Source organism: Chiloscyllium plagiosum, unplaced genomic scaffold (assembly GCF_037043375.1).
Source record: "Chiloscyllium plagiosum isolate Xiang-an unplaced genomic scaffold, Cpla_swu_hap1 HiC_scaffold_11, whole genome shotgun sequence".
NCBI lineage: Eukaryota > Metazoa > Chordata > Chondrichthyes > Orectolobiformes > Hemiscylliidae > Chiloscyllium > Chiloscyllium plagiosum.
In genome coordinates this window covers 68,803,886-68,819,885 of record NW_028270149.1, presented here as the reverse complement: position 1 = coordinate 68,819,885, position 16,000 = coordinate 68,803,886, and the positions used below count along the sequence as shown (strand labels likewise).

General features: G+C 38.6%; 1 protein-coding gene across 1 annotated transcript in view; it reads left to right on the top strand.

The window, feature by feature from the left end:
- Positions 1-9,795, top strand: part of pcdh19 (protocadherin 19) — a 114,258-nt gene extending 104,463 nt beyond the window's left edge. Inside the window, exon 4 of the mRNA XM_043704492.2 lies at positions 5,095-9,795. Within this exon, the coding sequence (XP_043560427.1) occupies positions 5,095-5,690 (596 nt within the window). The 3' untranslated portion in view covers positions 5,691-9,795. The remainder of the gene's footprint in view (positions 1-5,094) is intronic.
- The last annotated feature ends 6,205 nt before the right edge of the window (positions 9,796-16,000 follow it).

Genomic DNA, 16,000 nt, shown 5'->3' with positions numbered 1-16,000 from the left:
CTTGTACTTAAATCATTAGATTTCGGGAATGTCACAGGAGTTGGAATGGTGGGTAGCAGTAGCTAGCAAGAGCTGTTGCCTGACCTTTAAATGACATATAAAAAGATCATGTTCATAGAAGTCCCACTACAATATTTCTTTATTTAGAGGCCAAATAAAGCACTAAAAAATAGTTAGACATGGGACACTTGCTTGATGAAAACTTGCAAGGATACCCTGGGGATTATGGTTGGGCAATAAATACTGGACCAGCCCGGGATGCCCACATTTTGTGAGTGAATAAAAAAAAGTTAGGACTATATCTACAATGAGATCTGGAATGAAGTGTTACATAAGTTATTGATGAGTAAATGTCAGTTGATAACACTTTCAGTGGCATCTTTCATAATTTCACTGATGAGGAAGAGTAGATGATAGGATAGTTTCAATTTGCTCGGCTTTTTCTGGGCAGGACAAACCTGAATAGTTTTCAATGTTGCTGGCTATGTGCCAATGTAATAGCTGTACTTGAACAGCTTTGCTAACAACATAGCCAGTTCTGAAGCTCAAATCTTAGATACTTCACCTACAGTGTTCTCAAGATGCAAAACCTTTGTGATATCCAGTGCTCCCAACCCCTTCTTGATATTATGTGGATTGAATCAAATTAGTTGAAAACTGGCAATAGGAACCTCATGGGGAGATTGAGATAGATTATCACCTCCACACCCCTGATTTTGGTTCCAAATTCTTTAGCCTTGTCTTTAGCTGGGCTCTTTCATTGTTGAGGATGGGGATACTTGTGGAGCATTCTCTTTTGGTTATCTTTATTTTTCATTGCCAATGCATGACTGGATACGGCAAGGCTTAAATATAAATCATTGGTTGTGAGATAATCCAGATCCTGCTTATAGCACGGTGGCACGGTGGTTAGCACTGCTGCCTCACAGCGCCGGAGACCCGGGTTCATTTCCCGCCTCAGGCGACTAACTGTGTGGAGTTTGCACGTTCTCCCCGTGTCTGCGTGGGTTTCCTCCGGGTGCTCCGGTTTCCTCCCACAGTCCAAAGATGTGCAGGTCAGGTGAATTGGCCATGCTAAATTGCCCATAGTGTTTGGTAAGGGGTAAATATAGGAGTATGGGTGGGTTGCGCTTCGGCGGGTCGGTGTGGACTTGTTGGGCCGAAGGGCCTGTTTCCACACTGTAATGTAATCTAAAAAAAAATAATCTAGCATGCTGCTTCTACTGTTATATGCCTATGTTGTCACTTCACCAAATCAGCATCTTGTTATTCAATATGCCTGGTGCTGCTCAGGCACGCTGCTACACTCTCATCAAACCAGGGTTATCCCCAGGCTTATTGATATTGATGGTATGAGGAATTTGCCAGACATGAGGGTGCAGATTTTAGTTCAAAACAGTTCATATCACTGAATCTAGCCTACTTAACACAGTAGTATTGCACACTATATGATTACAAAAGTTTGTCTCCTCAGGGACTGTATGGTTGCCATTCATACCAATGCTGCCACAAGCAGATGTGCTTACGACAAGTAAATAGGTGGGCGAGGTCATCAAATTTTTCCATACCAAATGGTAGTTACATCTGTTTGGTGATTGGCTTTCTACATAGCTTTACATCTAAAACAAGTTTAGCATACCTTATTGTTATCTGCCATAATATCCTCACCATTCTGAGTATCCGAGGGCAGCTTTTATTCGTGTGTTGTCTCTACCTTGAAAAGAGCTGGGATTAAAGTAGATTAGATTAGATTACTTACAGAGTGGGAGTAGGCCTTCGGCCCAACAAGTCCACACCGATCCTCCGAAGAGCAACCCACCCAGACCCATTCCCCTACATTTACCCCTTTACCTAACACTACGGGTAATTTAGCATGGCCAATTCACCTAACCTGCACATTTTTGGACTGTGGGAGGAAACCGGAGCACCCAGAGGAAACCCACGCAGACACTGGGAGAATGTGCATACTCCATACAGACAGTTGCCCGAATTGAACCCGGGTCCCTGGCACTGTGAGGCACAGTGCTAACCAATGTGCCACTGTGCCACCCCATGATATATATATATATTAGACCATGCATATATTTTAATGTCACTCCCCTTACTTACTTCATGAGGTTTTAGGAATGTCGCTGGGGTTGGAATGTAGTAGCAGTAGCCAATAAGAGCTGCTGCCTGCCCTTTAAAGGGCTTATTGAAAGGTAACGGTCATGTAAGTCCCACTACAGTATTCATTCATTTTGAGGCCAAAACAAGAACAGTAAGTGGCAATTTATCTAAGAAGGAGCAATCCAGAGAATTCTAACCACATTCTTCCCCATTCTCAACTCAGCCTCCCATGTAGCACTTGTTCCAAATGGTCAAACCAAATTGTAAAGAAGCTCATAATTTAAATAAAATTCAGGGTCCTATTAAGCAAAGGACACCATTTATGCTCATAGTCACAGAGTTGTTGAATTAGCAACAAATATTTTGAGCCTTTATGAAAAACAATTTATGCCTTATTATCATTTCGTAGCAGTACAGTTGTGAAATATTTTGGCTTTAGGCAAGTGTATTTGTAATTTCTCAAATATAATACATCTCTGAGATCTTTCTAAGGGATTTTAAAGTATTGAATGGTAACCAAGGGTGACTATTTTTGCATATTAATATAATATCCAGGAGCAGTAGTTCCGTGAATATTCTTGACAGCTGCTAAATAAGTAAAATATTTGCATCATTCAGCCAATTATTCTGCCTGGATTTACTGTCAAGGGGATCAGGAGAAATGTGTGCTGAAACTTTCACCTGTTTTCAGGGCTGTATTGCACCTTTTTTCATCAAAAATACTTACATTCCAGTGTAATTTTTTTTTAAGTTAGACATGGCCTTTGCCTAACTGATAGTTACAGGATTATTCTAACACAATAAAAATTGTCTTCACCTAGCACTTCCTAATGAGTCAACATCATATTTTATTTACCGATTTTTGAAGTGATGAAACTCCAGTTTGTGATGGGATTAGTATTTGTTATGGAAAAGCAAAAATGTTTTTACAGAGTGCCAAGACTCTGTTTACAAGAATGTGTAATTTGTGTGGCCTGAATGAAAAGGCTAAAAACTTGCATTTTATTTTTCTGCTCAATAACCTTAAAGAACAGCACAATGGGCTGGGTGTTGCCTCCCCATGAAGTGGGTTTCAGTGGTGGAAATGCAAAATATCATCTTCCCAAACACCTAAAAATTTATCCACCATGATTCGCCTGTCCACCATATTTTAGTAAATAATTACACGACTGTTCAGCTTAATACCAAGCCTGTTTGACTCCAAAAAAACCCTTTCGTATTTTGTTTTTCTTTCAGCACATTTAAAGGTTAAGTTTGAATAGTTGATAGCTGGCTCATGTTTCGTTGTTTACACTATGGGTGTAATTTCAATTCCCTAGTAGATATTCTTGCCTGGGTAGAACACATGCTGTTAATTCAAATGCATGATACATGTCGTTTAATTTCAACATGATGATAAAATGGCATGTATTCCGTGCTCCAATCTGCTATTGCCCACATGAGTATGCAAGATCAGAACTTTATTTCAGTAATGTGTACACAGTACACAGGGAGCTGTACTATAAGTTAATATTGAGTATTTTGTCCCTCAACCCCAAACAAAGCAGCTATTCTACCTTGTTTCCTTGACATACCATGCCAGGAGATGCAACAAGCACTGAATTATCTTAATGGTATTCATTGTTATTGAATATTCATGACAGAAATGCCATGTCAATCAGTATTCCCACCTCAGTGAATCTCTGGGGCCCATTCCAAACTGAAAACAGTTCCATGCAGTCAACCAATTCATCTGGCCACAGGGGAGGCAGACTTAATAAAAGATCACAGGAAGTATTAAAGCCAGCTCTCCCCTAAATTCTTTAACAATTTGCTCCTGCGGGAAAAGGATCATTTTTACCTTAATGGAATGTTGGTCTGATAAAAGTTTTTAATGTTTTTTTGTGCAACAAAACCTATTCCAGAAGTAAAGAAAAGTTTTATAATTGACAAATTTGTATTGACACTGAACTGCTTAAGGGCAGGAGATAGTAGATTAATGCATGGATGAGTGCAAAGTTGTTTACATATTGCTGTAATTGTACCAAGAACATAGTGTTGAACCTTATAGATGGTACACATCACGGGTCATGAATTCGTTTACATAAGATAGATGTATATATAAAATATATGTTAATATATAATGAAAATATGTATACTGCAATTATGCAAAGTGGGTGGCCCCAACTTGCTGATGAACTTCATTCTTTGTGAAACACAATTATTGTAAAATTAAACATGAGGAGAATTTAAGTTCTAGCCCGAGAAAGATTTTAAATTCTCTTTGCTTATATAATTAGTTGACTTGTGAGCCAAATCCAGGGTAGTTTGGGGAATAAATGTACTGAAGGCTATGGTGGATGCCAGAATGAGTTCATTAATTGGCATCAGTGGGGGGTGGTCTTGAAGTCATTCTCTTGGGTGAATTGATCCAGTTGTGAGTGGCTTTGTCTGAAATCTGTGATCTCTAGCCAACACTGCTGAGCAGCTGCCTGCTGGTAGTGTGTTGTCAACATTACTCCAATATAAAGGGCCGACATGTCCATTGTAGCAGGAATCATCTGGTTTGTCCACCACTTATCTACTGCATGTACATTTAACTCCACAACTCTGCAAATAAGTGTCCTAATTAATCAGTATAATGGCACAAGTACTTGTACACAACTGGCAACACATTGATTCCAAGAGTCAATTGCTCTCTCAAATTTCAATGAAAGCAACTTAATGAGCATTTTAAGACAATGAAGAAGCAAAATAATCAGGATCCTTGGTGGGACAGTGATAGGGCTTGCACCATGATACTCATCAGTTCTCACATTCACAATCACTGACACAGCAGACCTGCAAATTTCTGTGTCACTGTCTTAGGAAACAACATTAAGTAGGGAAGAGTAGTGTAGAGTATTAATTAATTCTATTTTTTAACCAGGTCTTTGAACATAAAGATAAAATAACCTGTGATTTTCAAAGTAATAATGTTGTTTCATTATCTTGCTACCTCCCCAGATCAGAACGAACATTTTACCTGCATAGAAGAATGCCGGATTTTAGGTCACTCGGACAGATGTTGGATGCCTCGGGTGGCAGTAGCAAGCCGTGCCAAATCACCTGACCATGGAAAAAACGTTATTGCGCTGTCGATAGAAACCACCAGTGTGGACTCTGAACCCTATGAAAATGGCAATTCAAAGAGAACTTTTGCAACTTTTGGCAAAGACCCCAGGGATCGCATTGCTGAGAATGATAAAACAGATTTGAAAGGAAAGAGGACATTTGATCTACCCATCTGTAGCCCCAAAGTGAATGGTTCAGTCTCCAGCAGCCAGGAAACAAGTAATGGTATTGACATTTCAAGTCCTGCTAGCACACCTGTGCATTTGGGCAGCCCCTTGTCTAACAGGCCTGCGGTCACGTACTCTGTGATGCACTGCCCAATAACATGTGATCTCGACCGACCTGTCAATCAGACCTCCTCACATCTGTCAGAGCCAGGATCCAGGGAAGCAGACTCAGAGCATGTCCAAGAGATCAACCACCTCCTGCATGATTGCAGGGAAAAGGACTCACCAGGCATTAAACGAATACAGGACATTGTGCTGTGATCACTGGGCACCACCCATAATGCAGATAAATATTAACACCTTGACAGTTTATTTTTTGCCTTCCTTCGGTTTCAAGTATGGCTCTATTTAAAGCTTTTTTAAAATCTAAGTGTAATTTTTCATTACCTTTTATGATTTTTTTTTCATTGGCATAGACAGAGTAGGGAAATGCTTAGCATTTGAGCTCCCATGCAATTCCAAAGTCAAATTAATCCAAATTGGATCAGATTAGATCAAACTACATTCATCCAAATGCAATTGTTTCTGATGCATTGGAGAGCATTCTGTGCAGGCCAGTATAAGTCATAGCAAGCTTCACATTGTAACTGTGGTAGATGTGGTTTGCACCTTCAGGAGCTGCTTTGAGAGGACTGGTCAACCTCATGTTCATTTTCAAAAATCCAGAAAGTAAAATCAGAATTCAAAGTTCTCCAACTACATTGCTTATTCCAGTTTTGTAAGGCAAGCCATCATAAGTGTACATTCCACAAAAATATTATAGCTTGAGGTGTACTAGTGGCATCATACTGTTTTTGTTGAGTGGATTCTTGTTCATAGTCTTCCTGTATAAAGTGGGTGACAGTCATTGTGCAACTTGTAAAAGTACAGTAGAACTGACTCAAATACCCAATATCACCCCTACCACCCCTTCTTAATCCTGACGTGTAACTCAAAGGTCTGAGACTAAATGTTCTGTAACAGAACGCTATTCTTTCTCAATAGAGGGATACCCCTCTAGCTTGCAGTATGAGATGTGAAACATGTGGAAGTGACCGCACCACACTTGAATGGTGAATTGTGTTCCGTGTGATCAGGTGCCCATGTTCTATAAATAGCCCCTGACACTGTTAGCCATAATTACGCTCACGATACAAGGGATATGCTGAGAAATATCAGCAGTCTTACTTTATAAATAAGAATTTTATATTGATGTGGTAATAAATGTAAAAACATTGATTGTTAGCATAGGTACAGAGGCAAAATGGTACCCATTCCAGTGAAGGAGTCTGATATATTCTGTTGGTGTGGCACGTTGCTGAGCTTCTTTGTGTCTTGAAGTACGTGACATCCTACCATTTGCAGGGCTGAACTTAATTTAGAAATTTAAAGCAGGAAAATAAAACGTTATCTATTGGAATAATTATTGAAGTGGATTTGATCACCATGGAAATGATCCATGTACTATTTAAATGCTTTAAAACTCTTAAGTATTTATTAAAAATTTAAAATCATCCAACAATGGCAATATCTTTTTATCAAAAAAAATTCCCTTCGGTTAAGCTTGCATGGTATTTTATGGCCAAAGCATGTACAGAATACCCTTTCAGAGGATATGAGTCTTCTTTTTCAATCTTTTTTGTTTCATTTTTGTCATGAATTTCCTATTTTCTGAATTATCGTTTCATTCGCACCCAGCGAATGAGGCACAGTCCCACACAAGGCTGACTACCACTAGTTCTATCACACACCGCTTTGAAAACTTTGCTTCAGCTTGTCGATGATTGTAAATCTGAAATTACAAACAAAAATTTGCAATAATTGGTTTATTTTTGAAACATTTGTCCAAGTCGCAATCTGCTAGGTCTACTGTTTTATAAGTGTTCACTCGTTCACTGAAATAACAACCTAAGATGACTTTTACAGGACAAGCTTTTTGTCACATTGGCCTGTTGATATTTGGGATTAATTAAGGAAGGATCAGTAAGTTATATAATTAAAAAGTAGGCCTTATGATCACAACTGGTATAAGTTGTGCCTTCAAGCTGTATGACTTTGTAATATCCAGTGATGAGTAGATCATTAATGTATGTTCTGAAGTGTATAGTTGACAGGTCATGATATTTTGGGTGGTGTGGATAAGGGGAGGAGTTACAAAAAGGGAAATTGTAAATAAAAAAATCTAAAGGGACTAGCAGCTGCCATCCCGCAATTTGTGCCTGTTGTTACAAATTTTGATCATTGTTAAATCTCCAGAACAAGTCCCAAGTTTTCTAAGGATTTGTTCCTTTGACACTGTCTGCTGTTGAAGTCTCAACTGTCATAGTGTTAATATTTGTAAATTTGAGTACATTCAGGGTGGCCATTCATTGCTAATGTGTTTAATAAGATGTTCTGCAAGACTGATCCCCATGTTTGCGATCAGCTGTAAATCTTTGAAAGAGCTCAAAAACCTGCAGCAAGGATACAACAGCAAATAAACCACAGAGACTAGAGCAGCATAAGAGAGTCCCACTGGCTGCCTCCGTGTTTTTAGTCCCAAACTCCCAACAGAGATGAACAATCAAAAACCTATTTCCAGTGTGTACAAGAAGGTTTATCAGTTTAGAGGCAGGTCACTTGGATTCCCAGCAACCATCATAAGGTCAATCAATTGCAATTCTTCACACAATGCTTTGTAGAGGAGTGAACTGCAGAGCCATTTTTGCCTTTGAGAGCATGTCCAACTCAACCTGCCACTGACTGCAGTACTCAACCTTCAAAAAGCAACATTTAGTATCAATCAGAAAGGAGTGAAGGTGGCTCATAACCCAGGCAAAATGGAGCAACACAGAAACCTGGCAACAAAGAAATCACCGAGCATCAGAGAGCGAGTTAAGAGGGAGGAGTAGCTGTGGGAGGTCTACCTGACCTGATGGTTTTCTGAATGATATATCGTGTTGACCAAATGCAAAAGAATGATCATGGAAACTAAGGAAGGAGCAGTTAAGTTTTGGGAAACTACTACAGCTTGCCTATTGCTTGCAAAACTCTAATTAATATAATTCCTACATTGTTTTGAGTAGTTTGTTTTTTATAAGTGCAATATACACCAGACCCAATGTCTGTTGATCTTTATCTCTGTAGTTTTTCTGCCAGGTTTCTCACTATTTCCATCCATTCAGTAGTCCATTCTGTAGTAGTGCTAACTAATTCACAACATGCAACTCTTTTCCTTTGCTTGTTTCAATCTGAAGGTCTTTTGAATAAAGACATGTAATTTATTAAAGATTTGATGAATTGGGCTGTCTCTATCATTTTAAAAGATGGCCAACATCTTTTTATTGGAATATACTATTTTATATTTAAGATTCTGGCAGGCATAATGTAGATGGAGAGGGCTGAAGTGCAAGAATGAATGAAGTGAGAACAGTTTTCCTGGTTAACCCTTTGAGGACTACGGTAACTATATGTTGCATTAGTGATGGTGGTGGGTTCGGGGCAATTTTTTAAGAAAACAAATATAGTATTAGATTATTCTGCTTTTCCAGAGAATATTGTCCATGAAGAAATGTTCTTGTGTTTGTGAAGTTATTGTAACTCACCTGTATGAACATAGCTATATTCCTCCAAATTAAATTCAGTGTTATAGATGTGGGAACAAAAGTTTGTCAGTGCTTTGCAAAAGTATAAAAGGAAGCCCAGTTCTCAGAGGGTTACACTTGTATCATTCGCTAATACCATCCCCACTCCCCCCAACTTCCCAGTTGTCTTGGTGGCACTTCACAAATTAACATCTGTTAGTGATAATTGTTTTATGATTGGCAAAACAGACTATTTCAGTAAATAAGCTATTGTCAGAGATTTAACATGTTAAAATTGCTCTCACGAAACAAAAACTTAATTATAGAATGGAACCACAGTCAGCTATCATCAGAAGCAGACAGATGTGCTGCTATAGTTGAAGCACAGAGAAAGATAACAATCTTTCATCTAAGTTCACAGAGTTGCCATTCAGAAGCATCTGATAACACCACACACACTGGTCATTTGCCAAAAAAAAGCTCAATGGGAGCTTACAGCACGGACTGTTTTACCAGATTATCTGTCAAACATTGTGTGAAATGATAAGATAATGCTGTATATGCATATATGTTATGTACATTTTCACAGTGAATGGTTCATTGTAAAATAAGAACCACATTTCTGTATATTTTATGATAATATAAAGCAGCTTTATTAAATTATTATAATGTTTCAAATGATGGACTGTCAGCATTGTTTCACCGACTTCTATGTTGATTTGTGGGCTTTTAACCCTTTATGCCAGCAACAAGTTGAAAAACATTTAATCTTGACTATCTTTTGTGCACTTCTGACCCAAGAATAAAGTATTTAGGCTCTTCATTCCCCGTCTCGGAAGTAGTGTTTAACTATCATGAATCCGGTTAACAGAGACACTAGTTTCCTAGACAATTTATTATTAAGCCAGGAATGTGGTTTCTTTGAAATGAGTGCTACCACATTGAGTTTACGCAGAATGCTATCTGGATTGTGCAGATCACTGTTGCAAATGTAATTACGAGACATGATCTAACCTTTCTGCTTTGTGTTACAGACAATAGCTACTCACTTAGTGGTTCGTAACTGTCCTGCACGGATCTGCCTTTCATTAGCGCAGACTGTGTTCTTTCTCTTGCACCATCTTTCTGTCCTCACTCTTGATTTGTCTGCACTGGTTTCCATTGGCATTTTTCTTTAATGAAGCTCCTGATGTGAACAGGCATAAACATGAACACATGATGATCTCTCAGCAGCTCTGAACACATTCAGTGAAAACTGCACAACAGAATACAATAGAGGCAAAGATGATCAGATTGATCTCAATGCTGTTTTCATGGTACAAGTACACAATGGAATGAAACAGCTCCAGGTAGAGTAAAACATTCAAATTGTAAACTCTTTCAATTTGCAATGTCAGATAGGTCAAACTATCAGGCAGGATACTCACATAGTGCTCTTGCCATGGAATAATGTAAGTAAAAAGGAACAATCTACAATAATGCAAACTGTGCATAGTCCATTGAAAAGACCATTGCATTTTCCCTTTTAAAATTAAGGAGAAACTGTATCATAAATCTCCATTCACAGTATTTGTTTTCAATATATAGTATATGTCAAATCTTTTGAATCCATAAACATGTTTTGCCTCAATTATGCATACCTGAGCTAATGATTTTCCAGATTCTGGATTATTTAAGTTCTTCGCACTATCTTTATTTGAAACAAAAAAAGAAATTGTTGGAAAAGTTCAGCAAGTCTGGTAGCATTTGTGGAGAAATATCAGAGTTAATGTTCGGGTCGAGTGACCCATTCAGAACGGTTCTGAGGAAAGGTGACTGGACCCAAAATGTTAATTCTTGATTTCTCTCCACAGATGCTGCCAGACCTGCTGAGCTTTTCCAGCAACTTCTGTTTTAGTTTCTGATTTACAGCATTTGGAGTTCTTTTGGCCTTCACTAGGAAGTGCTTTTTGAAGAACTGGGGATGGTTGATGCAGATTTCAGAATTATGCTGTGTTATGCTCCTACAGTAATCTATAGGCTACCTGATAGACTTTTAAAAGCAACTTTTCTTCTATTAAAAGTTATCTCTTCAGCCTTAACAATTTGTCAGGCCCCTGGAGATTGCATTATCTCTTGATTTATTTTAACTTTAAAGCACATTCTGCAACATACCATAAATTATGCTATATGTTAGGAGGAGCCAAAACATTCCATACATTCACACAAGAGCAGGGTGGTGCAGATGCAGACATGTAAATTGTAAACAGATAATGCTGGAAATACTCAGCTGTTTAGGACACACCTTTGGGGAAACAGAGTCAATGCTTCTGATCGATGACCCTTCATGAAAACTAATGGAATATCACTAACCTGAAATATTAACTCTGTTTCTCTCTTCAGCCTCTGTGTAACTGATGAGTAGTTTAAGCAATTTTCTGTTTTTGTTATGCCTAACTTTATGCTTAATCATGCTGAAATAGATCAGATGACATTTGGCAATAACCTACTTGTCATTTCAATGTGCTTACCTGTATGTTGATGGATACATTGTACATGTAAAGCTCCCCACTTCCAATCAACTTTGGCAGAAAATTCTAGAAGTTGGAAAGATGAGTGGGGAGATATTGGACTGTCTCCAAGAGCACTTTCTACCCATATCCCCTTTAGGTCTTCAACTAGATCCAAGGATCTTAAAGCAGAAATCAGGATTTCTGGAATGAACAGGATGCATGCCCAGGTAGGAGAACATTGCAACAATTATAATATTGACTAATGAAGGCTTCTGTCTGAAATATGAACACAACTTTGTCACCCAGATGCAATGGTTATACGATTTCAGTACCTTCTGTTCCTTGAATCATTTGTAAACCATGTCATTCTAATGTGGATCTCAAAATCAAATGAGTAAACCGTGAGGATTTGAATCCAGTGAAAACGTTCATTACTTCTTAGTGCCAAACCAAATTTGTTCACTTAGCTTCAACGCAGTGCAGTCCCTGGAGCTTATTTAATTCCTCAGTTCAGAGTCAAGCTTCTAGTAGGTTCGTGCTGGTCTCCTTGACGTTGCTGCACTCCCATGTCTGTCAAACCAGCTGTGAAAGGCAACTATGATTGATGGTGTAAATAAGCAGTTCAATTCAGCATCGAGACCTCAATCAAGTTCTCAGCTCAAGTCACAGCAGTGAATAGGACAGGCCACCCATCAAAGAAAACTTCAGAGTTAAACAATAAATTAAATTGTAGAGTATAGAAAATTAAGTGTAGAGTTCATTCTGAATCTAGTACTTGCTGTAACTGGGGTTCTTTTTTCTCACCACAATCTGACTTGCCTTTTTTTATGATGCTGTATTCTTAATAGCAATCTGATTTTGTTTAATTTTTAAGAGGCTAACTGATGGATTTATATACTTTGTTGCAATACAGTTTTTAACTACATAGTGAAAACAAATTTGGATTAAAATAGAAATACTGTTCAAAGTTTGGGAGAAGATTTGTAGTTTGGGTGCTCGTTGTTGTGGTTCTGTTCACCAAGCTGGGAATTTGTGTTGCAGACGTTTCGTCCCCTGTCTAGGTGACATCCTCAGTGCTTGGGAGCCTCCTGTGAAGCGCTTCTGTGATCTTTCCTCTGGCATTTGTAGTGGTTTGAATCTGCCGCTTCCGGTTGTCAGTTCCAGCTGTCCGCTGCAGTGGTCGGTATATTGGGTCCTGGCTAGGGAATTCCTAGAGGCATGGCATTCATCCACAGATTCAATCAATACGCACATCGACCTGGACCCAATATACCGACCACTGCAGCGGACAGCTGGAACTGACAACTGGAAGCGGCAGATTCAAACCACTACAAATGCCGGAGGAAAGATCACAGAAGCGCTTCACAGGAGGCTCCCAAGCACTGAGGATGTCACCTAGACAGGGGACGAAACGTCTGCAACACAAATTCCCAGCTCGGCGAACAGAAATACTGTATAAATAAGCACAGTAGCACAACTCCCTCCCCTCAGTGAACAGTGTAACACAATGACATTTGAATGCTGCTTTTAAGGAAGGATTTGTCCACCGGGGATCTCGAAATAGACAACTTACCTGTCCCACTTTCAGGCTTTTATCCAGTAGCCTGAAAATTCTTTTGTTACTGATATTTATCAGAGTCACATTTTGGTTATACCTCTTTGGACTCTAGATAAAGCGTATCAGAATTTTCCTTATTTCATCATTTCTTTTTTTGGCAATCATTTTAAATCAGTGTTCTCTTGTTCTTGATTATTCCACCAACAGGAACATTTTTGACTATCTGCTCTCGTCAGGAGGACCCCTTATTTCAAAAATGTTTCACAAATAAACTCTTGATCTTCTCCGATTAAGACAATCCGACCATCTTCAAACTACCTCTCTAACTCAAGTTCCTCAATTCTGGAACTATTCTCAACTCTTTTCTGCACTCCCTGTAGTTTCTTCACAAAGTGTGGTGAACATCAAGGTGAGACGAATCAGGGCTTTATACAGGTTCATTGAGCCTATTTGGTTTTTATTTCATGCCGCTATTCATAAAATTTAGACCCCCATATGCTTTCTTAACTCTTTTGTAAAAGTATCCTGCCATCTTCAATGACTTGTGTGCATATATGCCCAGATTCCTACCCTGCTTCACCCCCTTTATTATTCTGTCCTTTTAGCTTTCCTTGTTCTCCTACCAAAATGTATCCCTTCACATTTACTGCACTAGATTTCATTTTCCACTTGTCCACGCACACAACTAACCTGTCAGTGTTCTTTTGAAGTTTACCACTATCCTCCTCAATGCTTTATAATACTTCCAGAATCTGTGCCATTTATAAATTTTGCAACTGTGTGCTATAAATCATTAATATGGTTTAAGAAAAGCATTGGTCCGAATACTAATAGAACCCATGGAGCTCCCCTCTAAACCATAATCTACCATCTCTCTCCGTTTCCTGTCACACAGCCTTTCTTTTTATCCAAGCTGCTGCTGTCACTTGCCATCTACTTCGACTTTGTTGATATACCTCTTAAGAGTCACTTTATGAAATGCCTTCTGCAAAGTCCATGTATACCACAGTCATCAACAGTCACTATTATCTCTTCAAATCTTCAAACAAGTTAATTGAACACAACCTTGAACAAATTTGGACCTGTTTTCCTTAATTAATCTGCATTTGTCCATCTGACAACTATATTTGTACTGAATTATCATTTCTTAAATATTTTTCCACATCCAAAGTTAATCTCACTAGCTTGTAATTGCTGGATGCATCCTTGGATCCTTTTGTTGAGCAGAGGTGGAACATGTTCAATTTTCCGGATCTCTGTCATTGCCTTTTGAATGTTTATGGCTAGTGCCCCTGCACTTTCTACCCTTATTTCTTTCATTATCCCTGAATGCATCTCATGTAGCTCTGGTGCCTTATGAAAAATAAGCAAAGCCAGCCAATCCAATAACTCCTCTTTATCAACTTTTAGCTCATTCAGTGTCTGAACTTTATCTTACTTTTCCAAAGTAAAATTGGATGCAAAGTACTCATTTAGTATCGCAGTGTGCTCCCTGTCTAAATCTAATTTGTGGGCCTCACTCTTCCTTTTTGCCCATCCTTTTCCTTATTTATATGTCAAGAGAATACTTCTTGATTTCCTTTTATGTTAGCTGCCAGTCTGTTTTCATATCGCTCCTATTTACTCTTCGCTGAACTTTCTATATTCAGTTTGATTTTCAACTGAATTAGACCATAAGACCATTAGATATAGGGGTCTGCTCTGCCATCAATCATGGCTGATAGTTTTTTCAAACCCATTTACCCGCTTTCTCCCCATAACCTTTGATTCCCTTGGCAATCAAGAACTTATCTGTCTCTGTTTTAAATATACTCAATGACCTGGCCTCTACAGCCTTCTGTGGCAATCAATTCCACAATTCACCACTCTCTGGCTCAAGAAGTTTCTCCTTATTTCCGTTCTGAAAGGTCTTCCCTTTACTCTAAGGCTGTGCACTCGGGTCCTAGTCTCTCCTGCCATTGGAAACATCTTCCCAATGTCCACTGTGTCCAGGCCATTCAGTATTCTGTATTGTCAGTATTGTCCACAGGATGTCTACAATATGCAAGGTTTTCATCTGACTATTACTGTAGTTATCCGGTAGCTTTGAATTTGTCTGATGGATCCCCCTAATAGGCATGTCTCTGGATTATACAGAAACAGTTTGATGTTTGAAGACAGCCCATTGTTCCATTGTTATTTTGCTAGGCAATCTTTGTTGTAATTTATGACGCCCAAATCTGTTCTCACACCACTGAATTTGGATTTTTTTTCACTATTTATCCCTATCCATAGCCAACATACTGATACAAAGATCTCTGTCCCTTAAACCTCCCTTGCAGACACTTTAACTCACTTGACCCAGAAAATTCTTAAGACCAGATCCCACATGCTTTCTCTCTCACTGAGAAGTATACTGATGCAGGAAATCCTCTTCAATATAATTCACAAACACTTCACTAGAATGCATGTTGACCAGTATTCAGAATTGCAGTGTGTGTACATACTTGCACCGGCTTCCATAGCAAGATTTACTGATTTATTTCTCATATCAATGCCTTAATCATTCAGAGTCAATCCTGTTTTGTTTAAACAAAGCTTAGCAGTTAACTGTCAGTTATCATTAACTCATATATTATCCATGGCAATACCTGTGCCATTCACATCCCACTTGCCAACCAAACAGCAGTCACTTCTCCACGGCATAGGTATTGTCTTCCCTTTGGTATTTCTTGCAAATTTTCATGATGAGAACAAGGTAAAAAGCTTTTTCAGCAGCACTCAAGTTCCATACTATCAAATAATTAACTTATTATATAAAAGCTTCATGAAAAATTCAGGACCTCCATTGTTACTCTTTCTTGTTATTTAGTTTTAAATTTATCCCCTAAATTGTGTACTAGTTATAATTAAATAATAAATGATCAAATTGGCTTTAGTTTTTTTTGTATTTCTGCTAATTAATCAATCATCAAAAACAAAATGCTGTGAATACTGGCA